We start from the raw sequence: 27,233 nt of genomic DNA on the forward strand, positions 1-27,233 counted from the left end.
AGAGCGCCATTGCGGAGGCAGAGGCCTAGCTGGGAGTCTCGGGGCGTTGCATGTGGTGGTCGTGAAACCTGGGGACTGGTGCCACCTCCGTGGTCAGAAGGGGGTGATGAGGATGGTGCGAGTGTGGCTGTCAGAGGACGTGTTGACTGTGGTCATGGTCCGTCGAGTAGATATGGGAGCAGGTATGCACCTGATCAGCCTGTAGGACAAACCCCCCATGGCCAAGTGCTAGTAAGTGGCTGGCGGGCGAGGCCATGCAGATGGATGGTGTACTCCGTGCTCCGTACTGCGTACTCCGTACATTTGATTTTACACCGCACACCTAGCTCAAGCTCCCGCTCGAGCCGCCAAGTCTGTCGTGCGTGGCCTGCCCTAAACTCAGCCGCATTGTTCTCTTGGATGAAGTGTGAACATCTCTGATGAGTGGTCAAACCTTTCGCCCCCAGCTGCAGCTGCAGCTCAGCCAACGCCCAGACCCGCAGCCTTCGGCTGTTGTGCTGCTGTGCTGCCGTGCTGATGTGCTGCCGTGCTGCTTGTATCTTGATGGGGCGGGGGGCCGGGCCAAGGACCACGTCAACGTCGTCAACGTCAACCCAAGGAAATCGGATTCTGCCGGCCGTTCCATCGTCCGGTCAATCAGGGGGGCGAAGGAAGGGCCATGTACTCCGTAATATTTACCGTGGTACTACCTAGTAGTGTTGTCTGGGTCGGTTGGGGGCTCTCGTGCGGTCGCGAATGGTGGGACAAAAGGGGGTGCAAGGCTCACGTCCAGCCTTTCCTGGACTCGGGCCATTGTGCAGCGTAGCGTTGTTGGTTTTGGAACTCGGATGTCGCCAGATGCCAGGTTTGACGATAAAGTGTAGCCAAGCTTGGTGCTGAGCTCTGTGCTTCGTATCGCGTGTCTCGCGGCGCATGTGGAGCACGCTATCACATCCACCTGCCACGGAGATGACAACTACATACAATGATAATCTTGGATATACAGTACTCCGTAGCAGGGCAGACTCGGCGCAGGGGCGCAGGGCAGGGAAAGGAGAGCAAGGTCTCAATGACTCGATGCTGGGCGGCGTGCACTGGCCACTCATCAACGCTCGCCCATGGTTCCTGCATGTGCAGGTTTACGACTGCATGTCGTTGCCCCGTGTACCTTCCCAGTCAGGCCTGGTGGCCAGGTACTCCGTACACGTGCCAGGGCCGTGTGCAGGGGTAATAAATAGTACGCCGTCTGGGCGGGATGCCAGGGTGCCAGGGTGCCAGGGTGCCGGATGCTCTTGGCGTGGGACTGTTGTTGATCCCTGTGTCAGGTGGTTTCCAGAACAGCACAATTCGAGTCTCGAGGCCCGGCCCTCTCTGCCTCTGCACCACACACCTCCCGGCTCCAAGACGGCCGGGTGCCAGACGGCCAGGCCAGCCAGCCAGCCCGCTTCTGGCTGATGCGACGAGAAACCCGGTCGTGGATGGAGATCAATCAAGATCCGAACAGGTGGCCCCCCTTTCACCATCGTGCAGCCGTGATGACGAGCCTGAGCCTGCCTGTTCGGAAACCGTGACAGGTCTTGGAGATGCACAGAATCACGCATCACGCCGGCGCTCTGTGGCCGACGGCTCGACCGACGGACGAGGAATCGTGAGCCGGAGCTTGCTTCTCCATAATTCCCCATCTCGCGAGATTGATGAGCGCGACTGGCTGATTGTTGTAGCCGGACGTCATTTCGTGACAGCTCCCACTCACCGTCATATTTCATCCGTCCGTCTCCAGCCAGTCAGCTCTGTTCGACGTACTGTGTGTGTACCTAGGTACCTAGGTAGTAGGTAGAAGTATAGGTAGAAGTATCCCCGGCTGCTAGCCCCTTCCCTCCCCATTCTTATCTCACCTCACTATTCTTGTCCGAGCACCACCCCCCCCTTCTCTGCGCATGCGCACATATGCCGTAGAAGAGGGAAGCCGCAACACCACCGTCGCCGCCGCCCCCACACTCCGGGCGCTCCTTCCTGACCGCACCGCTGCTGATGTTTCTTGAGCTTCCTGGCTCCCCTATACTTTCGCTTCATCTTGTTGATTTGATTCCGTGCATGTGTGTGTGTGTGCGTGTGACGCCTGTCGAGGCCCGAGCAGCATTCTCCCCCGCCCCGCAGGCGGCAGAGCGTTCATCTATACATTTCTGGCCGAGACCTCCGGAGTAAGTGATCAGGCTCGTCTTGTTTCCAGCACTGGTGTAAACAAAACACAGCACGTGCAGCAGGACTGTGTGTTCGACGACGCCGCCTACATAATTACCTAAGGTTGCTGTTCTCCGCTCGTGTGGTTTGCGGGCCTCCCCTTCCTGCTGCCGAAACACACTCCCATCGCGGGCCACCATCACGACACGTCGGTCTGGCTTGACCAGGTGTTCGCTTGATCCCCGGCAGGGACCTGGTGCCCTCCTCGACCACAGCTTGCACGCCTTCCACGCCTGCGTGTGTGCTGGCACTGCTGGTGCGCGTGCCAAGGGGCCAGCAATTTGGATTGGGATTGAGAACCAGGCCTTCAGGCAGCTTGCACGGCACTCCTTGCTTGTCCCGCACATCTGAAACGCCAGAGGACTTCGACCACACCATCGTGTCGACTTTCGGACGCACTGCAGCTCCACCAGTCCGCCCGTCGGTCGTTCTTGCACCAGCAACCCAGACTCCCTCCCTCCCCCTCTCTCTTCTGCTCCCCAGGACCCCAATCCCGCCTGCCCGCTGCGTGATACTTTTCTGGAACCATCAGTGCCTAGGCACACTGCACGCTGCACGCTGCACGCTGGCCTGCCCACTCATCCCGTCGACGAGATACCTCTCACTCGGAATATACCACTCGCTCAATCACTCACTCACTCAACCACTCACTCAACCACTCGTCATCCGCGCACCTGGTCACCACTCACCCGCACTCACCCACGCCGAACCGAGCCTTTGTCCTTCTCCACACGCTCCCGGCACCCACGAGATCCTGCGACACCTCGCTCTCCTCCAAGACCGCGTGGTTGACCTTACCTGCCGAAACACCAAACGTACGTGATCCTCATTCATGACTACCCTCCTTGACCCTTCCCACCTCTCTCCTCAGGTACCCCTCGCCCTCCACGCTACATGCCCTGGCCTGCATGTCTCTCGCATGCGTGGGTCGGCTTGCATGCGACCCTCCCGCTTCCACCCCTAATCGTCTATTCCGTACACTCTGTCTGCCTGTCTGTCTGTCTGTCTGTCTACCTACCTGTCCGCCCTCCTGTCCAACCTTCGAATCGCTTACCTTTTCTTCTAATCTTGGCTGCAACCGCCCTCTTGACTTTCTCCTTTCTTCTCCATTGTGGCCTCATTCGTCCCCACATCACCTGCGACGGTGACAGACCTCCACACTGACAGTGATCAGCATTGGGCCCAAGCACCAATTCGCTGCAGGAACTTGTCGGGAATTGGCTCCTGCTTCCTCTTCTTTCTCTTGCCCTTGCCGCTTCGTCTGATTCTTCGCCCTTTGTAGAGGCTGTCGCTCACTCACCTCCACCTCTCTCACACGTCGTCGCCGGTCGTCGCCACCATATCACCGCGGCGCGGATAGCCGTCAGTTGTGCTGCAACATCAAATTTAGAGTCGTGTCTCTTGTCGATCAAGATCTCTGACTGCCCAGCGCCGGACGGAAAGAGGAAGCTTCGTGTAACCATACCGAGGACGCACAACGTCAGGCTACGGACACTCGTTCTCGTCGTATTCGTCATCCCACAGGGCCCTTGATTTCATCACTAGCGTGATACGACGCCTAGTCTGCACCGAGCTGAACGGATCATCGCGCATGTAATCCTTTGGTCGGGGCCAAAAAAAAAAACAGGTCGGAAAAGGCCAGTAAAAACTGGGGAGCCGCAGGCCTGTCCCGGAGGCTATTTCTCAGAGGGAGGAGTTGGTACTGGTGACTGCTCATGAGTCGACCTCAATATGGAAACGATATGGAACGACCGTCAGCAGCGGATATTATCAGGAGGGCGAGGGAGCGGGCAGAAGCAGGCCTACCTAGGGAGGACTACAACACATTTCTCCAACGACAGGCGGCAATGAAAAATGAGACTGGGGATGCTCCGTCAATACCCCCAAGGAGTCGACCTCCTATGGGCGCTCAAACTGGCAACATGCCCAGGCAACAACGACCTCAAGCACCGCCAGGTTTCCAGAACAAGGATGGACAGATCACCCTTCCCATATCGAGGCCAGAACCTATACCGCAGTGGCCTTTGGCTGGTCCCATTGCATCTCCTGTTAGCTCATCAGATTCGGAACCTTACAGACCACCGGCCGGCCGCCAGCCTCCGCAGCGGCCCCCTCGCCCGAGCGAAGTGCCGTCAATACTTGACGGATCAAAAATACAAGACCCAACCCCGGTCTTCCAGTACCAGCCCCAATACAGTCGAGACTCGGAGACCATAAGTTCATCGGTACCCGAGACACCCTCCACGCTATCCCGACCTTCGACGCTGTCTTCAGTGGGCTCGATCCCAGACTTCCCGCTCCCAATCCAGGCTCCGCCGCCGCCGCCCCCACCACCCCTGGTTGGACCACCGAGACGTAGTGTGAACTTGGGGCCGCCTCCTTCGGCCAGGCGCGGCGCATCCTCCTTCTACTCGCATCTCTCGTATGTCTCGCCAATCCCGGAAGAAAGCGATAGGTCAAGGTCCCATGCGTCATATGCGTCCAGCGCGGCCATGCCGGAAAGCTGGGGCACGCCATCACCTGCACAAAGCCCTTTGTACGGAGACGTATTCTACGATGACACGATTGTTGAGGAGTCCAGCCCCTCCGAGGCGCATTCGATGCACGATTACGGGGACGAGAGCCGACTGGTCAGGAACGCGAGCATCGGAAGGAGAGGGAAAGCCGCGCTTGTCACAACGGGCTCACGTGAGATGAACGGGGAAGGCGGCGAAGAGAAACGACCATCGCCGACACCTATGCAACCCAGTCCGTTCAACGAGGGCACGGGGTACCTGGAAGCATCCTCAAACTCTTCCACGACGGTTCCTTCTGCTAAGAGCGGGAAGCCTCCCGCTGTGGGAGCCGCGCTAACCGCCGATGACATATTGAATGCTTATGATGCGGCATCTGCGGTGGACTCGAGAACATCCAGGAGAATGTCAGCATTCTCGCAGCCTCCACTTCCCGAATCGATGCAACCCCGCGCGTACAGCAGGTTGTCGGCCATAAGACGGCCGCCACGGCTCGATATCGACGCTGTTAGGGATGCGGAGGCTCGGGGCAGTCTGACCAGTCTACCGGACCTTATTCGAAGAGCCACTAGGTTGGCCGCAAGCCTAGACAGAGGAAAAAGACCGGCGAGTCGGTTGAATGATCTTGACGACTTCCCTGTAGAGTTCTATGGCGCTGGAACCAAATCGGCAAACGTTGACAAGGAGTCTGGTAAGCAGACGACCGGCCCGCTTCACTACTGGTGGGTCCCGCTGACTTTGGCCGCAGATGAATACTATGACAACCACCAGTCCGGTTTCTCAGACATGCTTGCGGCGTTTCCACCGCCAGCTCAAGCTCAGAGTCGCCAAGGAGGAATTCGACAAAGCATACGCGACTCGGTTTTGTCGTGGCCGCTTCCCCCTCTTAACCGCAACAAAGATAACAGTAACGTCAACGTCACCAACAACTTGACTCCTCGGGGTGGCTCAGATGACATGTCATCAAGCACCGACTCGACACGCGAGAAGAAGGGTCGTCGCTGCTGTGGACTCCCGCTGTGGGGATTCATAACCATCGTCGTCATCGTCATCATCCTCATTGCTGCAGCCGTCATAATACCAATAGAGTTCTTTGTCGTCCGCAGGCAGAACGTCAACACCCAAGCCGAAGCAGAACAGCAATGCCAGAGGCAGGTCACCTGTCAGAACGGTGGCACCAACGTCGTCATCAACGGCTTCTGTTCTTGCATCTGCATCAACAACTTCACAGGCTTTGACTGCTCGGTGGCGGACAATATTGGCTGCACGACCGCCACCATATCAGGCGATACTAATATCAGTAATGTCACTGTGGGAAACGCCCTCCCGCGTCTCATTGCACAGGCACAAACTAATTTTTCGGTTCCTCTGTCTGGCACCACGATCCTGTCAAAGCTCAATGCAGGAAACCTCAGTTGTTCGGCTGAGAATGCCCTCGTGACCTTGAATGGTCAGAGCACAGCCTTGGGCGCTTCCGCCGAAGCCGTGACGGACATGACAGGTGGAAGCTTCGATGTCGTGAACGCCATTGCCTTGCAAGATGCCAAGATTGCTACAATCACCGTCATGGCAGGCCAGTCGACTACGACTACATTGACCATCGAAATTTCCGATACACCTGCCACGTCACCTGCGGCTATCCCAACGACTCCGCCGACTACGACCATCACGATTACGAGAACATTCACCAGCAGCTGGCCTCCGCCATCACTCACGCCCGTCCCGACAACGTCCTCGTCGTCGACCCCTTCTTTGATAACGCCCTCGACAGTGCCGCCGTCTGCCACCAACCCGAGCGCGGCCTTCACTGTGACAAACCAAGTCCTGGATTTCGCAAGGGTCGGGATCCTGTTTGTTCTCCAACAGGACTCGGTAGCAGATGCCTCGGCTGCACAGACCGCGCTTCAGGCGTTTCTCTCGTCGTCCTCCGCGACGATTGCCAGTGCCAGCAACGTCACACTAGGCCCTGGGAATTCAATCGACCTTGTCAATTTTCGCGTTGATGCCGGGACGGGGCTTGTGGGTTCGAGAAACCCTGCAATTCTGAGGCGGGCCTTCGAAGAGGCAGCCGAGAAGGAGCTTTGGGATTGTGATTGGGTGCTGTAGCGATTCAAAGCTACTCGCTTGGCAACCCGGGGTCGACTTCGCGCAAAGTAACGACACATGCGGCAGAGACGACTGCAACCGATCATCATGAGGCATGGGAAGCGTGTTTTTAGACGCAATATCAGGAGTCAGGAAGAAAATCATTTAGCAATGTTCTTTCCCTTTTCTTTGTTTCAATTCTCACTGGAGGAGAAAAAAGCCACGCGCTTGGAGTTGTGGTTGCCGTGCCTATTCATATACCAACAACTACCCCTGTATAACAACCACCCGTCATACCCTTCAATTCTTCACATACATAGCCAATGCTGCGCGGATACCACCATACATACACATTGTATGAGAGCGTACTGGATATAGCATCTAATGAGACCATCTGGTGGCCCTTGCGGGCTTGTGCACAGTCTTATACTTTTATAAAAGTTCTGTGCCTTATTGACTTACTTGTGACTGTGCATTATTATTCGTAGGGAATTCAACTGACTGCGATTAGGCATGAACAATATCTTGTGAAAAACACCAGCAGATGACATGCCATGGGACCACCCTGTTACAAGATATCCTGGGTACTACTGCTCAGATCACCTCTAGTAGCAGCGCAAGAGTGTGTTGTAGCTGGCCTGCGTTTTAGTTGGCCCTTGGCTGGCTCGATTTCAGCTGTTCAAGGACCAAACGCTCAGACACTCACAACAGAACAAACCAGCCAGCCAGCCACACTACCCAAATCAAAGAATTCACTTCCTCAAGAACACTGCCGCACTATACAGCTGCAATTAGATTCATAAGTTAGTGATCACCTATCGTATTATAACTATCGTTATCGACATCATATTCTTTCCAAGCGCTAAGTCTTGAGTGCTTACCACCGTAGTATGAAGGCGCCATGTATGTCCTCGGACGTATACGGAATAGGAGCGAAACAGTAAGAATAAAGTTGATGAGTCCGACAGATGGTGTGTGCTAGGATCAGCCTGGACTGGCTGCTAGGCACTAGGGAGCCTATGTGGAAGATGTAGATAGTGAACTACCCTCGTGACGAAAGAGGAAAAGTGTAGGCACGTCCTGTCCTTCAACGTTCCGGTCGAACATCTCTCCCCACTCTCCAGTGAGCCGCGACTCGTCAACTCAGGACTGTTCCTTCGTCTTCAACTCGCCCTTTGCCACCTCGGTAGCCGCGGGAACGGTTCCATGCGCCGTCAACATGACGTTACCCCCTCTCAAGGTCCGAAAAGCCAGCCGATGCGGACATTTGGGAGTCAACGGACAAAGTGATGGTATGTGAAAAGATGGGCCGATGCCTTATTGATGGGAAGACGTACGAGTTCGCGATGTTCGACGATGGTGCATCAGCTGCCAGGGGTTCATCTGCGGCGAATTTGGCAAACACGTTCCGTTCCGGGTCCTCGTCGAACATCGCCGTGGAGCGACAAGCTCTGGCCCGCCGGTTGGCATACACGTGGAAAGATTGTTTCGCGATGCGTATCGACCAGATCAAGACCACAGATTTGGTATACCACACAGTCGAGCTGTTACCCAATGTACTGCCGTACCGGTTGCGACAACCTCCTTATTCACGGGAGCAGTGGCGGTTTGCGATCCAAACGCGAAAATCATCCACAGGTACATCTTAAATGGTGTAAGCCCTGACGAAGCTCGTCGTCGATCCACCACCGAATCGTCCTGTTCCTTCGTCTTCAACTCGCCCTTTGCCATTGTGCTCCGTCCGCGACGTCAATAGCTATGGGGTTAAAACAGGACGTACCCCACTAGATCACTTTAAGACAATTTCAAACAATTGTTGTGGATGATTGATGGAGAGCGGGGTGTCAAATTTTAAGTGACCAGGGGTGAGGAGGCTCTTCTTCTTCGACTCCCAAGTATGAAGGGTGATGGGGCACAGACTCTTGGAGACAAGCTTTGCTCAGATATCTTAGCCATAGGTTCTCCATTGTGCATTATTATGTTGGCAGTGCTTACTGCCAAACCCTCTTTAGAATCAGCATTCTTTGAAGTATTCAAGGTAGAGTAAACTCCCATGCAGTAGCCTCCCACAAATTGATCCCATGGAAGGACGAAACTCCTCTGCAACAGGCCTTGTATTCAACAACTAATTATTGCAATAGTGTATGGTCATGTTGATGAGTAAATAAGGCTCCCGTACTTAGACTTCTAGGACATGAAGTGAGGGATAAGCATTTGATATATGAACATTTGAAAGCTCAAGGAGTGCTAAGCGATACAAAGCGGCAGCGAGTTCCAAAGAGTTAGGGGTCAGCAACACAGAAGCATAGCAGGAAATAGGGCCCACGGGCTTCGTCAAGATTTTACGGTCTTGTCATTTGGGGTATCGACTCTAATGTAACCTTTATCTTCCTCAGAGTTCATTTCTGGACATTCGGTTTCGGCTTCTCTCCATGCGCGCAGACCTTTCTTGACACCCCGGACAGGCTAGGATCCAGTTCTCGCCGAGGTGTTGCGATTCATGAGGTTAGTGAAGAAATTCTGCAGGTTCTCGGTGTCAATGGGCTGCTGTGCCTGTGCGCTATCATCGACTGGACTCTCCGGCTCAGGTGACGAGCCATAAGCTTGACGGTCCTAGGTAAGGCGGGTTAGCTACAGGAAGGCTTGTAATCAGCTCTTGGGGGATGCACATACCTGCAGACGCTTCATCATATCGTCGGCATCAACCTGGATGCCACCGACGTTGAATTGCACCGGTCCGATATGGTCACTGACATTGACCTGTCGACCATCTTCGTCAATCTTGGAGGGTTTCTTTGCATTCTTGGCGTCATTGCTCTGGTTCCCATCCTCCGCCTTCTGCTTGTACGTCTCCAATCTTGGGATTTGCGAGGTGAGAAAGTCTTGTGTGTCCATCGTCTCAACTTCCAGCTTCGTCGAATGTGTATCTCGTCCGGCCATTTGCAGAGCATCGAGAGTTGGGTTCCTGATCGATTCCTCAAACATAGTCACGGCCGAGCCAGGGGTGATTTCATAACCATCGATGTCGTACTCGTCGCCGTTCGCTTCCCCGTTCTCACGTTTCCTGCCCGGGGGTGGGAATTTGGTCTCCAGGTCAATTGACCAACCCTCGCTCACAGCTTCGACGTCGAAACCCTCACGAAGAACTCTGATTTTGCCCCAGGAGTCCCAGTTCGGAGGCACAGCTACCTTGTCCCTGTCGATGACGTTTGGCTTGAGAGGCTGCTTCTTTAGAAGTGAGTGTATCCCGAGACTTGAGTGAACAAGCGTTGGTAGCTGGGATGGCACGGAGGGTGTAGTGTAGATGAGTGATGCGCCATCTTTTCACTTTATCAGCAATGTCTAAGCCGTGCCGGTCAAAGAGGTGCATGCACTTACGCCTGAGCAGTATCGTCCGCATGAATTGGAGGACAACGTCGAATTCTTCCTCCTTCCAGCTCTGCGTCTTTTCCAGGTATTCCATCTTCTCGGCCTGCTTTTGCAATTAGACCTCGCACATGGCTGCGGCAAAGGGTCAACTTACGTTTTGGCACACGACACAGAGGGGCAGGCCTAGGGGTTCCTCCCATTCGCCTGGACCGAGCGGTAATGACACATCGCCCTCGCTGGCTGCCGTTGCGGTTGTTCCGTCGAGGTTCAGAGAGCCGCCGCGGCCCCTCTCCTTCCACATGCTCATACCTTCCTCCATGGCTATCTTGCTCTCATCCGGGAGTGCAAGCAGAACGGTCCGCAGCAGCAGCATCCATTCCCTGAGCTGCCGCACCCACGACCATGGTTCCGACCAGTCCAGAAGGACGACCAGGAGCGTGTTTGGTATGGATTGTGGAGTGAGAAGCGGCTTGATGAGCGAGGCGAAGGAGGGCGAGGGACTGGTCAAGAGATACGTGGAGATGCGGGCCAGTATGTCTGTGACATGTCAGCGACTGGCCTGCGGGCCCTCAGGCGTGGGATGGAGGCGCCTGGTACCTTCATGGTCGGCATCGAGGAGGTCATAGTATGTATAGCCGAGGGCAAACTGGTTGGCCACGGGGGGTATCTTGTTCTGGCGGTCGTAGTTCCGCCGCAGCTCGTTGTTGGAGAGGGACTCTATGAATTCGCGCTGCGACTCGACAGTTCCACCTGGCAGTCAATCAAATGGTCAGCGCGCGCCGGCCTTGCACAAGGCGTGAGTCTCGCCGGCGTACCCATGACGAGAAGGTTCCTCTCCGGCAAACGCTTCCCGCTGGCAACAGAGTCGAGCATGGAGCTCCACATGTCCTTCTTGGGCTCGCCATTCTTGCCCTCGGAGCCACCAGAGGCAGTGGTGTATGTTGAGAAACGGTTTGAATTCGACGCCATGGCGCTCGTGGTTGATCTGTCGCGAGAGCCTCAATCACGCGCGCTGTGGCGGCTCATCGCCGGGCTTTGGCAGACGCGATGCGGTGTAGACGTGGCAAGCTCCCCAGCCCCAGGCGTTGGAGAGGTAGAGCAGAATGGGGCGAAGCTGGGACTACGGAGTGCTGAGTGCGAACTAGATGCGTCGGGAGAGGTGTGTCGCAGTCGCATTGGGAATGCACCGAGAGCTGCGTTGGAGATCTTGTGCTGGTGACGTTTTGGGGAGCCGTGCTCGAACTCTTGTCCCACCCGCAACAAGCGTCACCCAGAGAGAGCCCCAAGTTGTTTACTGAATCAGAAGCCTCCCGCCTGTCACCAGGGGCCCCATGCATGGGCGCATGCAGGGGTCACGGAGCCTTGGAATGGCCCAGACATGCCGCAGCACAGGTTGCGTGCAGCTGTGGCACAGTTGGTCCCAGCTGCCAGAAGCTCGACAATCCCAATCTCGAACAACCGAGCACGAAGTCATAGACTGAGACAGATGGGCCCGTTCGAGTTATGCAATCGAACCCCATGAGTGAAGAAGAACAGATCGTGCACAAGAGGCTGTTCCATTGAATCACTGAGAGGGCACCATCGCTAGCAGAGCCTGGCTGTCCTGTCGGCACATTCCCAAGATGCTGTTACCTACCTCAGATACCACAGTAGGCAGTGGGGCCTGGCCGTTTCGCAATCTTCCAAGAACTCCTACGAGGCACGCCTGGATGTTACCTGCTGGAAGACCATGTACGAGCGAGGACGGATGCACGTGTTGTCTCCCAAACGCATGCAGGCCCTCGACCAACTCGATATCTCAGGACCATGTCTTCTGCTCGGGGGGCGAGGTATAATTTATATAGCACTTGGATCACCGTCTACGTGATCACCAATTTGATTCCCTTGAACTGCAAGTGACCCAGGGCGGATTGCAGGTCAGCTTGCTCTTGTGGAAGGGGGTCCCTTGCCACTAAATACCGGCGCCACTTCTGGGCCTTTCAGCCTTACAGACGTCACCTAAAAATCGCCCAGCCTCGCTGCCACCCTCGCTGCCACCCTTCTCGACCACCGCATACTTGCTCAACCCAAGCCGGAGGAGGTGTGCAATCCCGCCGCCAGCCACCATGAACAAGATACGGGCAATCCAGGAGCTCAACAAGAGGGAGATAGAGCAGGGAATGTAAGTCTGACTCTCGCAACCCCGGAGCATGAACCACCCTGCTCTACTTCCGAGCTCGCCCAAGCTAACAGCCTCGACCGGCCAACAGCTCCCCCAATGCTTCCTGGCATGTCGACTATCGCGACACGGCGTTTGTCTACTTCGGCGGGCTCCCGTACGAGCTCAGCGAGGGTGACGTCATCACCATCTTCTCGCAGTACGGCGAGCCGACCTTCCTCAAGCTCGCCCGCGACAAGGAGACGGGCAAGTCGCGCGGCTTCGGCTGGCTCAAGTACGAGGACCAGCGCAGCACCGACCTCGCCGTCGACAATCTGGGCGGCGCGACCATTAACGGTCGCATGGTCAGCGTCGACCACGCAAGGTACAAACCCCGGGACGACGAGGATATGGACGAAGGCCGCATCGACTGGGAGACGCTCCAGAAGCGGGGGAGACTCGAGGAGGGCGGCGGCGGGGGCGACGACGACACAGATATGGGCGAGGGCAGTGATGACGACGAGGCTGCGAGCAGGAGCAGGCATCGGCCAATGCTGAAGGAGGAGCGGGAGCTCATGCTGCTTGAACAGGAACATGATGAGGACGACCCCATGAAAGAGTTCCTGGTCGAAGAGAAGAAGAAGGAGGTCGAGTATGCGCTTCGCAGGGCGAAAAAGGAGAACGACGGCGGTGATAGGCATTCAAGCCGTCATCACCGGTCGCACCGGTCGCACAAATCGCACAGGTCTCGGAAGGACGACAGCGATGATGATCGTGAACGGAGTAGTAGGCGCAGGAGAGACGGCGGAGACGGCGAGGGTCGCAGAGAGCGGTCGAGGCGTGATGATACCCCGATTTTAAAGGACGCGGACGAAGATGGCCATCGCCGCGAAAGGCGGCGCCGCGATTCACGTGAGCGCGGTGGAAGGCGCGAGGGAGATCGCGAGGGCCGCGAAAGGAAACGGGATCGCGAGGACTCCGAGGACCGCGGAAACCGCAGGCATCGAACCTCCGATCGAGAAAGGAGTCACCGGCACAGAGATAGGAGCAGATCACCTTGAAGGCGGCTTTGAGATGTCTTGACACTGAAGCCTGGTATTAATTATTGGGGGCCGCAGGAACTGCTTCCCAATATCTTCAAAGCACGGAAGCTACCGAGCTGCTCTTATTGCCTGCCAGTCCTGTTTTACCTGTGCAGAGCTACCATTATGCTCGGGCTCATGTGATCGTAACCATCCAACTCCATAAAAGCCGATCGGGAAACAGCTCCTAGCAATTCCAAATCAACCTCAAGCGGGCCAGCTCATGCTCCCATGAGCGGCCACCTGTGCTCGAATCGCCTTCGTCATTCCTTGCAAAGCCGTCATGTCCTGTACCGCCTTGGATAACGGAAGCGGTCGACAGATTTAGGCCTACATGTCTCTGTAGTACCGCTTCCAGCCCTCGCGACGGACACGGCGGCGACCCTCGTCGTCCAGCTCCACCTTGAATTTCTCCCAGCGGGCATCGATACCGGCACCAACGACAATGATAGTTTCCTCATCGGTCCAGGCCAGGATTCCTTTCGGGGGCCGCGTGGTACCAAGGCTGGCGACATCAGAAAACGCGGACAGGCCACCGGTAGGCTCGTCGCCAAGCTCAAAGGGGACGGACGCGAATGAATACTGGTCAGAAAACGCTCGCGGCATGAAAGGTATCTTTCCGAGAAGACCCCACTTTCCTCTGCCCTCCTCCACGGCCGCAGCTGTCGCACTAGGACGGCTGGCCTGGAACGTCAGGCTGATAGGGCTCGAAGGCGACTGGAGGTCTTTCAGGTTGTCCGGGGAGGGGACGTCGAACACGTGGAGCGTGCCCTTGTCAGATGTACAGGCGAGAATATTGCCCAGCCTGCTGAATCCCAGTGAGAAAATGATGGCGCTGTCCATGCCGCGGCGAAGCTCGCAAATGCGAGCGCAGTTCCGCGTGTTCCAGATGCGGATCAGGGTTCCCTACGGCGGCACGCATTAGATCCCTGAAGTCATTGACCACACCACCATCGACTGGAAATCGGAACTTGCCTTGTCGCTGGCGGTGGCCAGCATATCTCCTTTCTCACTGAAGGCCATGGCTCGCAGCGGAGTAGAATGCGCCGGGATGATGCTGACATTGTCGGTGGCCAACTCGACAAGTCGGACATGTCCAGCAGTGGGGCCCGGGAACGCGATGTGCTTGGCGGACATACAGATCAAGCCATGTAGATTGTCGGCAGTCTCATAGACCGCGACCTTCTGCATTTCCTTGGGCTTGTTCCAGGGAGCATGAAACTCCACACTGTTCTGCAGAACCACGATCACTTTCTCGCGGTTGATGCGAACGGCACGCACAGGAGTCTTGACACTGATGGAGGAGACAGGCTTCTTCTTGATAACCTCCCACAGGAAGACCTGCGACGTATTGATGAGCTTGGATGAGAACACTCCGCGACTGCGTACACACTCACCTTGTTGGCAGCGAACTTCGGCATGCGACCACCGCCGACCAAGGCGATGATATTAGTCTGACCAAGCATCTGCGCAAGGCCTATGCCACCAGCAAGGTCTGGCACAACAGTTAGTCTCGGGGAATTGGGAAATGCCCAGTGTGTTGGACCCTGCCCACCTTGGTTGAGGGACAACTGGCCCGAGTCGGCATGCACCACTACCAAGTGTCAGCTACTATGAGAGCCTGGAACTAGATCTCACGTTAAGACTCACCGAGGAACCCATTCTCCAGCCCCACAGCAAAGTGCAGGCCTGAGTCGGAGAAGTTCGCCGACAAGACGCGGGTAGGATGGTCTGGCTCTATCTTGGGTCGAGTATCCATCTTGGCGGAATGGGACTGCTTCCGTACTCGTTGTTGGACCGATTTTGTTTACGTGAGTGTCAGACTCGAGTTGGCCACAGAGGGTTGGCCGTTTGAGTATTCGAGTCAAGTGATTCGTAGGTTGGCAGAAAGTGAGACGTGCCTCCAGGAACCGAGAAAAAGACGCTCAAAACAAAAGAGTGCTGCCTAGCCTTTAAATTCTATGGCAACCATGTTGTGTTGTCCGGGAAGTGATGTCGTTAGTAAAGCGGGCCTGGCGAGGATGATGGTGTGAGGATGAAGGATCATGAGTGGCCGGTCTATAGCTGTGAGAGTGAAGACCTGCGATGTGCAAGCTGACAGGGGACAATACAGAGAGCGTCTGTAGCAGATGGCGGTCCTCCCCAACTAACCAAAGAGCCTGAACTGACAGGTCAAAAAGTAGGGCAGTACAGCAGTGTGTAGGATGTCAAATGGGCCATTCCCGCTATAATACTGCTGGAGGTCAAGGACCTGGCTTTGACCTCAGGGGATGTTGTCCGTGTAAGTCAGTGTCAGTATATATCTGGAGTCCTAGTCTGTCTGAGGTGGGAGGTCAGATGACCCACTTGCCGTGACGCTGCCAGCTGGCACCCTCCCCCAGAGGCTGGGTGAGTGAGGTAGCTTGGTACCCCGGTACATATTCCAGGTACTGCGTACTGCAGCAAGGGCAAAAAAGCCTGGGCCACTTGCAGCTTCGAAGCTAGTACGCACGGGGACTAGCGCCTCAACTGGGGGCAGGAGGATCCCCTGAATTGCAGCTCTGGCAATCATCTCCCCTGAGAGAGAGACAGAGCTGTTCGTCCAGTGGTAGTAATTTGTGAAATTGCGCTGGTTGCTCCACCCTTTGACAGTGGTGTTCCCGACCCTTGGCACCATTCAAACATTCCCCCCTTTCCAACAGAGCAGAGGTCTGGTTCATCACCAACAACTGCAAGTGCCTCTTTCACGCGACATTCCATCCATCCGATTCTCTTGCCTTTTGATAGAGCAGGAAGCAACATCAACCAGACCAATTACAGCTGCATTGTGCTCAGGGCCTCCTGGAAACAGTCAATCACCATGTCTTCGCCTGCTGTACGTCTGCTGTTATCTCCTTGGTCCATCACGAGCCAGCCCAGCGTTTCGTGTCGCCCGCGGTGTTTGGCACGGCCAAGAGCTCCTCCTCGTCGCGTCGAATTGATTCTTCCTGTCGGGCTGCATTGCTGACTCGTGTCCGATTTATAGAAGATGATCCGCCGCAAGAAGAACGTGAAGAAGGGAATCCAGTTCTGTTTGATGGTCTGCGGAGCATCAGGTACTGGTAAGTTCATGCTGCTGCGCGACGCTGCAATCTCCTGCCAGCCTAGTCCACGGCTACTGAGGGAACCGTTTGCTAACGCCTTCCCCGCGCTTTTCAGGCAGAACCACCTTCGTCAACACCCTCTGTGGAAAGTCTGTGATCGGCCACAAGGATTCCGATGACCCCAACGGCGCCCATGTTGAGGATGGCGTGAAGATCAAGCCCATGACCGTCGGTACGGATCAAGAGGACCTCTACCCCTTGGAAAACAAGTGATATCTAACTCGCCGTGTAGAGCTTGAGCTTGACGAGGAGGGAACGCGGATTTCCCTTACCATCGTTGATACCCCTGGTTTTGGTGACCAAGTCGACAACGAGGCCAGGTACGAACCCCGAGCTTCTTGTCTTGGCATCCCGTACTGACAGTGCCGACTCGCAGTTTCTCTGAGATTGTTGGCTACCTTGAGAGACAATACGACGACATTCTAGCCGAGGAGTCGCGTATCAAGCGTAACCCTCGCTTCAGAGACAACCGAGTCCACGCCCTGCTCTACTTCATCACTCCTACCGGCCATGGGTATGTCCCGTCCTGCATGCGAAACGCCTAAGTGGACGCCCACTGACAGTGTGTCTAGTCTCCGCGAGCTGGATATCGAGCTGATGAAGCGCCTGGCGCCTCGCGTCAACGTCATTCCCGTCATCGGTCGCGCCGACTCCCTTACCCCCGGCGAGCTAGCCGAGTCGAAGAAGCTGGTCATGGAGGACATCGAACACTACCGCATCCCCGTCTACAACTTCCCATACGACATCGAAGAGGACGACGAGGACACGGTTGAGGAGAACGCCGAGCTTCGAGGTCTTATGCCGTTCGCTATTGTCGGATCGGAGGATGTTGTTGAGATTGGTGGCCGCACAGTTCGGGCCCGCCAATACCCATGGGGTGTTGTTGAGGTTGACAACCCTCGCCACTCGGACTTCCTCGCCATTCGATCCGCCCTGCTGCACAGCCATCTTGCCGACCTGAAGGAAATCACCCATGACTTCCTTTACGAGAACTACCGTACCGAGAAGCTGTCCAAGAGTGTGGAGGGTGGCGCCGGAGTGTTAGTCTTCCCGCGTTTCCTGATCTCTAGATCCAAATTGCTAATTATGCCACAGCGATTCTTCGATGAACCCCGAGGACCTGGCGTCCCAGTCCGTCCGTCTCAAGGAGGAGCAGCTCCGCCGCGAGGAGGAGAAGCTTCGCGAGATCGAGATCAAGGTCCAGCGCGAGATCAACGAGAAGCGCCAGGAGCTCCTCGCCCGGGAGTCGCAGCTCCGCGAGATCGAGGCCCGCATGCAACGAGAGCAGGCCGGTTCTTCAGGAACACCCGTTCCCGATGCCAATGGCGATGCCGAGGCTTGAGTCGATTATTCTGGGCCCGGTGGCTGAGCTCACTGGGAATTGCTGCGGCAAGACGCGGCCTCGCTACTTCGGCGCGCATTTCCTTTGATTGATCGGCGGTCTTTCGCGAGCGAATATGAAGTTGATGACAAAGACCGACCTATGTTTACAAGGCCAGATCGGAGTCATGGGGTGGCGGCTCACTTGGGTCTGGCTGCGGATCTCGAAACAGATGGTGCTCGTCTTCCCCATAATGATATCCCCGCACCATCTGCTTTGGTGTCTCCAGAAACGCTTTTGAAGTTGAAAAAGGCAAGGACGAGAGGTTGGCAGAGAGGACTTGCCGCATTTTTTTTTTCCATACGTCTTCTTTCTTTGCTGTGCCGGCTCGTCACTTGGAGAGCTGGCCAATTTTCAAGGACGTTTGGTATTTCTCCCAACACGACTTATTTCTAGTAGAGGACTTCTAATGCAGATAACCTAAATTCATGTTCTTCCACGGACTATGGTGACGTGCCCCGCGGACTTCGGTGTTGCTGATGCGGAGGCTTCGACACCGCAACAACTGTGAGGATTGACGGCCTTCAAGTACGGACAGGTCGTGAGGGACGAATCTCCGTTTGGCTACCAGGCTGGCTGCCTGCCTTGAGTAGAAGCACTCGGATGAGAGCCGCCAAGAAACATAGTTCAGCGAGTGAACTGTGCACAGCTTCACCAGCTGCGAACATACTCGCTTGGTCAGCTGGCCGCATAGGTACTTTATCTCGCCAGTAGAAGTCGCAATACTTGTAGCGTGATTCAGATACCGAACATGACCGGTTAACATCTAGAGGACAAATGCACATGTAACGTAAGTCTTGCATATGATTATCATTGTTGGATTGAGAATTAAATTGATTGGAATGGAACTGTAAGAAGGGTCAGACTTGAAAGCAGTTACAATCCCAACGCCAATGAGTCTTTCCTTCATTATCCGCCAATCTGATACCCATCAATAAAAGAGACCCAAATTCTGAGGGTGAGAGTTGTGGACGGCGTGCCAGACTTGTGCGCTGTTGAGGGTGTCACAGCACTTGGTCGTGCGACCCAAAAGGAATAACTTAGAGAAGGACCGCTGCAAATTCCAGCCAGGCCTGCATGATTCCTGTGGTATGCCAAAAAAATGCCTGCAAGGTTTTGCCCGTTCTTTGCGTCGCGGAGGGCGATTCCATGGCCACCCTAATTATTCTGCTGACTGTTCAGGATGCGCAGAATAGCCAAGAACAAGTTGATGATGTCTAGGTACAAGCTGATAGCCGCGGCGATCTCCTCCTCAACGTGGTGGTGGCGCATGACTAACTGGGTGTCGACGAGGATGTAGCCGCTGAAGATCAGGGCGGCGAGCCCGCCGTAGATGAGCTCTCCGGTCGAGGAGTAGGGGAAGAAGGCGGCCATGAAGCCGAAGAGGATCAGCCCCCATAGCCCGCCGAAAAGATAGGGCATCCACGAGGTGAAGTCGTACTTGGTCTGGCAGGCAAAGGCAGTGAGGAAGACGAAGATGCCCGCGGTCAGGAGCACTGCGTTAAGGACGATAGAGGTCTTGTAGAAAGAGACGACGACGGAGATGGTATAGGCCTCGAGAAGGGTGAAGCCGGACAGGAAAAGCAGGTTGGTCGGGTACGAGTGACGCTTCCAGTAGGTCAGGAGCATCATCCCGATGGCGCCGAACATCTGTGAGCACGGGCAGTGGTTAGCAGATCGTCTTCACGTCAACATGGCTGGACGAAAAGACAGCGAGGCGGTCGGCGTACCGAGATGAAGACCAGCGCGGGGTGGCCTTGAATCCATTCCTTGTATGCTGGCGACACGAAGCTGATGGTGCTCACGGCGCCGGTGGCCAGCAGCTGCACGGTCAGGATGGTGTAGACCTTGCGGACGAACTGGTTGCGAATGTCGATCGTCGCCTCAGCGACGGAGCCGCCGAACTTGAAGTCATCGGGGAGGTCTTCAGAAGATCGAGCCTCGCCGGCAAAGAGACGGGCCTCGTCGTCGGCGGCCTGATAGGATGGTGGCGCCTGGCTGTATGCAGGACCCGCCGGGACGTCGTCAGGGTCCTGTTGTGGGGCGGGGGTGTACTTCGCGTTGGACATGGTGGTTCCGCTGTCGTGCTGGTGATGAAGAGTCGTACAATGCTAGGTAGACGTTTCGAGAGGTCCGGTTGGGGACGTGATTGTTGGCGGATCGGGGAGGAGACGGTTGAAGCGGAGGATGGGTCGGGAGAATAGTAGAGCTCTGGGAGCAGGTTGTCAGGTGAATCGCGGAAAGAAGGTTGTAGAAAGTGGAGGGCGATGAGCAGCTGATGATGCGGCTCCCGCCGACTAGGCTGGCTGCTTAGGTGCCCCGGTGCCACTCATTTAATCAGGTGGGGAACGGATCGATTGCCATCAATTTAGTAGGCCTACCTAGTCTAGGTACCCAGGTACTCCGCCTTCAATCCTCTCACGCTAAGATGACTAAGCAAGCACGAATCACCTTGCGATGTTTGACGGGTCGCTGGAGCTGCGTTCTCTTGAGCTCACATTTCCATGATAATAGGGTAACTTTCGCCGCATGACTGCTTTGCCGGCTTTGAATCTAGTATCGTGGCAGATTAGCCCTTGGGCTACTTGTGTCGACGATGAGCGGCGCCATCGGGAGCGATGCCTTCCAGCCGTGTCTTTGCGGTACAAGGCTAAGCCACGTGCCCACGTACTGTGTTCTCTTTCCACTGTTATTTGTACTAAATAAGTATTTAAAAGATTTTCTTATTTTAAATATAAATATTTAATCTTCATCTTAAAACATTAAGATATATGTCCTAGTTATCTATATTAATAAACTTCTCAAGTAAATAGTTAAGGGAGAAAGGTGAAAGGGAGAAAAATGTAGATCAGAGGTCCCTCAAGCTATGTGGCACTCAAGGTCTAATGATTATTTTCAGTCTTGCTATAGGGTTTCACTCGACACGCACTAAAGTGGGCAGGATTTGAATATTCTGCTGCCTCACGTCGTGATAGATTTTTTGATCACTTCTGGTCATGGAGTTCTATAGACTCAGTCCGCCATCAGGTCTCGGAATAAAAAACCCCCCAAGGAACTTCATGAGCTATAGTGTCACTTGATTCCGATGCATGAAACTATGCTTCTAGATATAAAGAGCACGTATGGGGTCTGCGTAACAAATATCTTATCTGGAAAAGAAGTGGCTCTCATGAATGATGAGCAGGTTGGCCAGGAGCTAATTATAAAAATGCACGGCTCTGCTTGTACCTGATTAGAAATGGATGCCGCTGTGCAGGTTATTCATAAATCATACGAAGCACTTTGAGAGCATTAGATAGCTCATAGAGAGAGAGAGATCCAATTGGGTTCACCTGAGCGGACATTTTACGGGTGTGCCTACTGATTGAAGTCTGTGATCTCCCGAGTCTATAAGAAGTGCTCCCACAAGCCCGAGATAGGTGTAAGTGAAAGTTGAGGCATAGTCTCTGGACTTTCTTGCAATCCAAATACTTTAACATATCAGACGCATAATTGCTGCTCTACTTGGGAGAGTCGTTGGAGCCTTGACAATTGAATCACTCAACACTATACACGCCACGAGGAGAGGTAAAGAGCTTTCAGTTGTACCAGACCACATTCGGCCTGGCCTGCAAGATGGGGCTGCAGGCATTGGGGGAAACCCTAAGCTGGTCGCACAAGTGTGCCTGTCTGGAGGGAGGGATACCCCATGGAAGGGGGAGCAAGACTGGGCATGAGACTTTGAGCACTTCAGAGATGGGCTGAGCGGAACCCGGAAACGTTTCAAGCAGACACCAATTGGGTAGATTGCTCGACGCGATGGGTGGGAGGGAGGTGTGGCTGGTTTGCTAGGAAGAGCTGCAAAGGCAGTCAGGCAGTGAAGCAGGCCCAGGGTTTGAGGAGAATTTTGGGTAGGGTTGCAGTGTCCAGGAAACGAACCTTCCTGCCTTCTGGCAAGGGAAAACGAGATCTGCAGCCAAGAGGGCGGTGGTGTTGCAGCAGCTGCAGTGGTAACTGGGCACGTTGTGGCATTTTGAAGAGCTCAATTGAGGAGAAGATACTCAGAGTCGACACTGACAGACACAGAGCCCAGCAGCTGCCATTCATTGTGCTCCGTACTGGTGTGCTTAACTTGTTGCTCAGGTGGGAAGTACCTTGGTATCTTAGTACCCAGGTACCCAGGTACCCAGAGATGCACTCTAACTCCCAGCTGCTCCGTAGTGCGTGCTGTGATTACAGCGTGTGTGACCATTGACCAGCCTCCTTTTCCGCCCTCTTCTCCGCGCTTGCAAGAATTCTGCCGATGGGGTGGTCCCTGGAGTGGGGCAACCTGTTTGATAGGGAACCATCAAACTCTCAACATTTATGATTGCCCATCAGCGAATGGGTTGGGCGCGGATTACTACCACAGCAGCACAGCACAGTTATTGTAGTGGGGCGCCGCCCTCCCCCGCCAGACCCTTCAGTGAGCTTTCCCTCAGCAGGCAAGTTTCAAGGCCCATCTCCGCCCCTTGACCGCTCACCGCCTTCCCGCCCAGTCCCTACAGCTGCCAACTCCCGTCAGAACCAGGGCCCGTCCGCGGCACCCGCCCACCTGGGCAGTCAACAACCCACAACAGCAGCCGAGCAGACCTAGGTACCTCGACAGCTGGGAAGCAGCTCGAAAGCTGTGTACGGAGTACTCCACTAAGTACCCAGCAGGCCGCAGACGCGCCCCATGCGAGGCGACACACCATCTTTGACAGGGGTGGTCCAGGAATCCGAAAGGCTGGCCGGCTGGTTGGTCCATTCTCAGGACTCGAAAATTCGAGGCCAGGGTCCCTCCGGCTGCTGGCGCAATCTGCCTTGGCCATTGCTCCAATATCAACTCCTTTGAGATCCTGTCCCTGTTATCCCTCCTCTGCAAGTCCGCCAGCTAGTCAGTCCGTCACTCAATCATTCAATCACTCAATCACTCTGCCGTTCGTCGCTGTGCCATCGCCCGCCCGCGAACGACTTCTCCCCTTTTCCCCCGCTCGGCCTCCCACCCGCCTGCTCCCTGCGATCGACAGCTGTGAGCAACTGCTGTGGCCGACCCAAGCGAGTAGAGCCACTCTCGACCTCCTGTTCTGGCCGTCTGCCAGCAACTGCACGGCCTGTTACTACTGCAGCTCACTGTCGTTGGCCCTTCTACCCTCCTCTCTGCTGCCGTCTGCTCCACTGCAGCGAGCTTCGACGCGACACGACTCGGCGGCGCTTCGACCAGAACCACCGACGCAACATCTGGTCGCAGCACATCGCTGCCGCCTCCCCCCTACAACCAGGCTCGATCCCGCTGACCAACCTACTCCCCTCTGCCAATTGGGCAGTCAGACCCTCACAAGGTGCACATCATGTCTTCCGAACCCGCCAATGGCGCCGGCACAGACGGCCTCAGGGTCCCAAGCTCCGACTCTTCTCGCCCAGCATCCTCCTCGCTGAAGCGCAACTACTCCGGCAAGAAGGAGGCCATGAACGGGCCGCTGTACAGGCAGACAGTCAACCACACTGTCCTCGTCAGACGTCTTAAGAGGAAAGGAGATGGGCCCTCTAAGCAATTGGCCCGCTGGTTTGTCGAGAATCAGATCGGTATGCCTCCTGTTCTCACAATTCCTCCTTGTTTACGACCCTCTGTCCATCCCCGACACCGGCAGGGCAAAACACGACTTCCCCAAAGTTGTGCGCGCCACACCGCCCTCCATCGAGACATGACACGGCATGCTGCATGTCTCTTCCTGTGGCTTTGCGACCACTGCCCACGACTGATTAGCACCATGAGCTCCTCGTGACCCCGACTCACTTGCTGATACCTCTTTGTCGCAGGCTTCTCCTTCAACCTCCTTGCGCTTCTGTTTTGCGCCCACTATCTACTCCCAAAGTCACAGTCATACACAGCCAAGTTTGTTCGTCTTCAATACTACAATGCCAACTCGGGAAAGTATGGCGCCGGCTTCGACGACTCATACTTTGTCGCTTTCGTCGTTGTCCTTCTCACCGGTCTGCGAGCTGCGACAATGGAGTATGTCCTGGCTCCATTCGCCAAGTACATGGGCATCAGCAAGAAGAAGGAGGTCACTCGTTTTGCCGAGCAAGCCTGGCTAGTCCTGTACTGCACTACCTTCTGGTCTCTTGGCTTTGTATGTGCACCTTCCGTTCCCATGCATACTCTGAATCTCATGCACCCAGCGTCTCCAGAAGCATGGCGTCACTCACTGACTGGGCACTTATCTGCAGTACATATACTACACATCCTCTTACTGGTTGGATCTCAAGCAACTCTGGGCGACCTGGCCAAATCGTGAGCTTGGTGGCATGCACAAGACATACATCCTTGCCCAGCTAGGTTTCTGGCTGCAGCAGATCTTTGTCATCAACATTGAGGAGCGTCGCAAAGATCATTGGCAGATGCTGTCTCACCATTTCATCACTATCGCGCTGATTGTTGGATCCTACCGATACCACCACAACGCCGTGGGCAACCTGATTCTGGTGCTGTTCGACCTTGGAGACATTCTCCTCTCGGTACGTCCACATGTGGTCTTGAACCATGTGTTCAGGCTGAGGTCTTTGGCTGCGCACTAACATGGTACAACAGGGTGCTAAGTGCCTCAAGTACATGGGCTTCACCAACGCCTGCGACGTGGGCTTTGGACTTTTCATGCTGGCATGGTTCGTCTGTCGCCACATCTTCATGAATATGGTCTGCTGGTCCATCTACGAGCACGTGCCTTACACCATGACCTACGGCTGCTTCAAGGGCAACCAGGATAATCTCCAGGGGCCGTTTGAGCAACCCGAGGGCTACGGCTTCTACCTACAGCCATTTCTGTCGTCTGACGGGCTGTTGTGCCACAACGACACAATCAGGTGGACCTTCCTGGCGCTGCTGCTCAGCTTGCAAACCATCTGCATCGTCTGGTTCGCAATGATAGTCAACGTTGCAGTGCGTGTCATCAGGGGTGCCGGCGCGGACGATACCCGCAGTGATGACGAGGGTGACGAGGAAGAGGAGGAAGAATTTGTGTATGAGGAGGCCCAGCCTATGGAAGAGGAGGTCGGCGTTGAGGAGATCGATTTGAAGATTTGGGAGCGCAGGAGTGGTGTCAAGAGGTCGACCTCCAACACCACTGCTGTCAGCCTTCCTGGACACAGCGACCGCAAGGAGCTGCTGAACCGCATCGGCTGTGAGAAGCAGATCGACTGAGCCATCGGGACTGCAAAACATCGTATCCGCACTTGGTCTGCCCGAAATCGAATATTGGCCTGCGGGCGCCTCACATCTATCTCACTGTGCTAAGCAAGATCTCGGTTGAGATTTCGCAAGTGCAGACGAGACCTACGGAACAAGGCACAGATCCTCACACCCAAAGATACCCTGGCGGTGTCTCTTCTCTTCGTACATAACCACGACACGAGCAAAAGTTGGCGCGCCGGAGTTTAGATATCTTTTGTTTTCACCCGGGGAAAAAGACATGTGTGATTGTTCCAATCCCGCGCCAGAAAAGGGGACCGGTTGAAGGAAGGCCAAGGATACAGGGTGCGAGATTTTCATGACGAATCTGAGAGGGGAACAGCCTCGCCTCTCTTTCCGTGTGTGCTTCTCTTCAACGACCATAGACTTGGGATCAGGGATAGGTTACAAGTCATTTATACCCCTTGAGGCATCAGGTAGGGTAAGCATCCTAGATGGGATGATGGCAAATGGAACTAATTGTCTTGTGGTCCCACTTGTTCTCCCAAGTTCCTCGCGGCGTACCCAGTGGGTGGGTGGGTGCTCCATTCTGACATTTTTCTCAACATGTCCGAGGGCGCAAAAATGCAGGCCTCCATAACCGAGGCTCGAGTCGAATTGGGAGGGCGATTCAGCGGCCAAATTGGTCTTCAGAGCTTCCAAGGTCGAGCCGCTAGTGGTTGGTCTACGAACACACAACCACTTCCAGCATATTAACCGTCCGCAGCGTGAGCCTTTTAGTCTGCACCAGGTTTTCCTTGTAGCCGAGGTAAGCACATCATAGCTTGACAACCACCAAACCTCCCCTCTGCATCGTGACGCAACTGAAAGCTTCGCAGATCCGGAGTGAGCGCCTCGGATCGCCTTTTCATTGCGCCAGGTAGGCAAAGTCACAATATTCGGGGACAGTATGTCTCAAGAAGCAATTTTGTACTATTTAAGGAAAGTATTTTGTACGGCACAGCAGTCTTTGTCATGTGCGAAGCAAACCGTCCTCCTAATGAGGTACCTTCGCCTTTCAATACAGACACTTAGCCGACGAACAAAGTTGAGAGAGAGCATACACCCATATCCATATTACCCAATATCCATTACAGTGACGCCCTTATTGACCTCGCCATCCAATCAGCCGCCCTGACTCGTCTCTATGCTCGACGCCCTCTCAAAATGGCCTTACAACTCAACTCATCGACTCGATCTCTATCTTGACAAGAGAACATTGCCGAACACCGGAGGAGCTGAGCACAGTAGTTCCACACACTACGCGGAGGCCGGCTTAGGCTGACTGGAGATGGTGCCCAGCGGGCACTGGCCTGGAAGGTGAATTAGTTGATGGGCGGTGGTGTAACCTGTGGGGACAGCCCCGTGGAGCCGGCATTGTCGTGGAGCTTGTTTGAGCATCCGTCGGGCATGACACAGGCTTCGAACGTGGCCGTTGTTTCTGCTGGATCCGGCGTCGCGGGGGCCGTCTTGTCGGTGACCGTTGGTCCGCATTTGTTGGGCACCGTGCAGGCCTCGACGTCCGCGGCTGTGGTGGTTGATGTCGCTGCTGGCTCCGACGTCGCGGGGGCTATCTTGTTGTTGAGCACTGGTCCGCATTTGTTGGGCATCATGCAGGCCTGGACGTCCGCGGCTGTGGTGGTTGATGTCGCTGCTGGCTCGGTCGTGTCGATGGGCACGGCGGCTGTGGTTGCTGCCAGAAGGGCGATGACGGCTGTGTTGATCTTCATCTTGACCAGCTTGGATCGGTCTCCTGAAGATAGTGGTTTCTATCAAAGAGGCGGGGGAGAGTTCCAACTTCAGGGTCCTTGGTTTTGATGAATCTCGATGAAGGAGGTGTGAGAGACCGGGTGAAATCCCCAGGCATTTGAGCGGACCGCCCGGGACTTTATGCATACAGACAAGACGAGGCTCGAGGCAAGTCAAAATCTCCTCAACCGTCAACAAAGCTAGATTGGCTCGCTGCTAGCTAAGCATAGCTTCCCCTCTTTACGACTCCGACCAACGTCCGCGTCAGTCAAAGCGCTGGTGCCTTGTTTACTTCGCCACGATGGCTTCCTCAATCATTCACTGTCCATCCACACGGCCCACGAGCG

General features: G+C 55.2%; 8 protein-coding genes across 8 annotated transcripts; 4 read left to right on the top strand and 4 right to left on the bottom strand.

Annotated features, from left to right (window-relative positions):
- The first annotated feature begins 1,886 nt into the window (after positions 1 to 1,886).
- Positions 1,887 to 7,236, top strand: KVR01_002004 (uncharacterized protein). Its single transcript, XM_044793150.1, has 4 exons — positions 1,887 to 2,180; positions 2,232 to 3,035; positions 3,395 to 5,424; positions 5,482 to 7,236. Exons 3-4 carry the CDS (start codon positions 3,936 to 3,938, stop codon positions 6,837 to 6,839), a joined length of 2,847 nt encoding a protein of 948 aa, XP_044647019.1. The 5' UTR covers positions 1,887 to 2,180; positions 2,232 to 3,035; positions 3,395 to 3,935; the 3' UTR covers positions 6,840 to 7,236.
- A 1,744-nt stretch (positions 7,237 to 8,980) lies between these two features.
- On the bottom strand, positions 8,981 to 11,474 carry KVR01_003685 (uncharacterized protein). Its single transcript, XM_044788590.1, has 6 exons — positions 11,003 to 11,474; positions 10,785 to 10,937; positions 10,342 to 10,724; positions 10,197 to 10,290; positions 9,492 to 10,138; positions 8,981 to 9,431 (listed from the first exon to the last, which is right to left on the bottom strand). Exons 1-6 carry the CDS (start codon positions 11,154 to 11,156, stop codon positions 9,285 to 9,287), a joined length of 1,578 nt encoding a protein of 525 aa, XP_044648700.1. The 5' UTR covers positions 11,157 to 11,474; the 3' UTR covers positions 8,981 to 9,284.
- Positions 11,475 to 12,292: 818 nt separating this feature from the next.
- On the top strand, positions 12,293 to 13,407 carry KVR01_002565 (uncharacterized protein; the record flags this gene model as incomplete). Its single annotated transcript, XM_044786164.1, has 3 exons — positions 12,293 to 12,348; positions 12,437 to 13,236; positions 13,325 to 13,407. The coding sequence occupies 3 exons, from the start codon at positions 12,293 to 12,295 to the stop codon at positions 13,405 to 13,407; spliced, it is 939 nt and encodes a 312-aa protein (XP_044647580.1).
- Positions 13,408 to 13,736: 329 nt separating this feature from the next.
- Positions 13,737 to 15,165, bottom strand: KVR01_002437 (uncharacterized protein; the record flags this gene model as incomplete). Its single annotated transcript, XM_044786978.1, has 5 exons — positions 13,737 to 14,312; positions 14,382 to 14,747; positions 14,804 to 14,901; positions 14,962 to 15,000; positions 15,057 to 15,165. The coding sequence occupies 5 exons, from the start codon at positions 15,163 to 15,165 to the stop codon at positions 13,737 to 13,739; spliced, it is 1,188 nt and encodes a 395-aa protein (XP_044647452.1).
- An 820-nt stretch (positions 15,166 to 15,985) lies between these two features.
- On the top strand, positions 15,986 to 18,338 carry KVR01_003076 (uncharacterized protein). Its single transcript, XM_044786364.1, has 7 exons — positions 15,986 to 16,260; positions 16,411 to 16,486; positions 16,584 to 16,700; positions 16,761 to 16,848; positions 16,905 to 17,042; positions 17,101 to 17,568; positions 17,624 to 18,338. The coding sequence occupies exons 1-7, from the start codon at positions 16,246 to 16,248 to the stop codon at positions 17,868 to 17,870; spliced, it is 1,149 nt and encodes a 382-aa protein (XP_044648091.1). The 5' UTR covers positions 15,986 to 16,245; the 3' UTR covers positions 17,871 to 18,338.
- Positions 18,339 to 18,706: 368 nt separating this feature from the next.
- Positions 18,707 to 20,235, bottom strand: KVR01_003810 (uncharacterized protein). The gene is made up of 2 exons (XM_044785890.1): positions 19,640 to 20,235; positions 18,707 to 19,559 (listed from the first exon to the last, which is right to left on the bottom strand). The coding sequence occupies exons 1-2, from the start codon at positions 19,976 to 19,978 to the stop codon at positions 19,068 to 19,070; spliced, it is 831 nt and encodes a 276-aa protein (XP_044648825.1). The 5' UTR covers positions 19,979 to 20,235; the 3' UTR covers positions 18,707 to 19,067.
- A 3,025-nt stretch (positions 20,236 to 23,260) lies between these two features.
- Positions 23,261 to 25,110, top strand: KVR01_002198 (uncharacterized protein; the record flags this gene model as incomplete). The annotated part of the gene is made up of 4 exons (XM_044787446.1): positions 23,261 to 23,495; positions 23,730 to 24,043; positions 24,141 to 24,428; positions 24,502 to 25,110. The coding sequence occupies 4 exons, from the start codon at positions 23,261 to 23,263 to the stop codon at positions 25,108 to 25,110; spliced, it is 1,446 nt and encodes a 481-aa protein (XP_044647213.1).
- A 1,352-nt stretch (positions 25,111 to 26,462) lies between these two features.
- On the bottom strand, positions 26,463 to 26,867 carry KVR01_003606 (uncharacterized protein; the record flags this gene model as incomplete). Its single annotated transcript, XM_044783105.1, has 1 exon — positions 26,463 to 26,867. The coding sequence occupies one exon, from the start codon at positions 26,865 to 26,867 to the stop codon at positions 26,463 to 26,465; it is 405 nt and encodes a 134-aa protein (XP_044648621.1).
- Between the last annotated feature and the right edge of the window lie 366 nt (positions 26,868 to 27,233).

This window comes from Diaporthe batatas, assembly GCF_019321695.1.
Source record: "Diaporthe batatas strain CRI 302-4 chromosome Unknown Contig00003, whole genome shotgun sequence".
In the NCBI taxonomy this organism is placed as follows: Eukaryota; Fungi; Ascomycota; class Sordariomycetes; order Diaporthales; family Diaporthaceae; genus Diaporthe; species Diaporthe batatas.

Bases quoted from the DNA above. Each gene is read 5' to 3' on its own strand.
- KVR01_002004 (XM_044793150.1), top strand. From the start codon at position 3,936: ATGAGTCGACCTCAATATGGAAACGATATGGAACGACCGTCAGCAGCG. The intron at 5,425-5,481 runs GTAAGCAGACGA...CTTTGGCCGCAG, and splicing joins AAACGTTGACAAGGAGTCTG to ATGAATACTATGACAACCAC.
- KVR01_003810 (XM_044785890.1), bottom strand. From the start codon at position 19,978: ATGTCCAACGCGAAGTACACCCCCGCCCCACAACAGGACCCTGACGAC. The intron at 19,560-19,639 runs GTACGCCGACCG...CCGTGCTCACAG, and splicing joins CCGCGCTGGTCTTCATCTCG to ATGTTCGGCGCCATCGGGAT.
- KVR01_003076 (XM_044786364.1), top strand. The intron at 16,487-16,583 runs GTAAGTTCATGC...CGCGCTTTTCAG, and splicing joins CTGCGGAGCATCAGGTACTG to GCAGAACCACCTTCGTCAAC. The intron at 17,043-17,100 runs GTATGTCCCGTC...CAGTGTGTCTAG, and splicing joins ATCACTCCTACCGGCCATGG to TCTCCGCGAGCTGGATATCG.
- KVR01_003685 (XM_044788590.1), bottom strand. From the start codon at position 11,156: ATGGCGTCGAATTCAAACCGTTTCTCAACATACACCACTGCCTCTGGT. The intron at 10,938-11,002 runs GTACGCCGGCGA...ATTGACTGCCAG, and splicing joins GAGGAACCTTCTCGTCATGG to GTGGAACTGTCGAGTCGCAG. The intron at 10,291-10,341 runs GTAAGTTGACCC...TTGCAAAAGCAG, and splicing joins TCTGTGTCGTGTGCCAAAAC to GCCGAGAAGATGGAATACCT.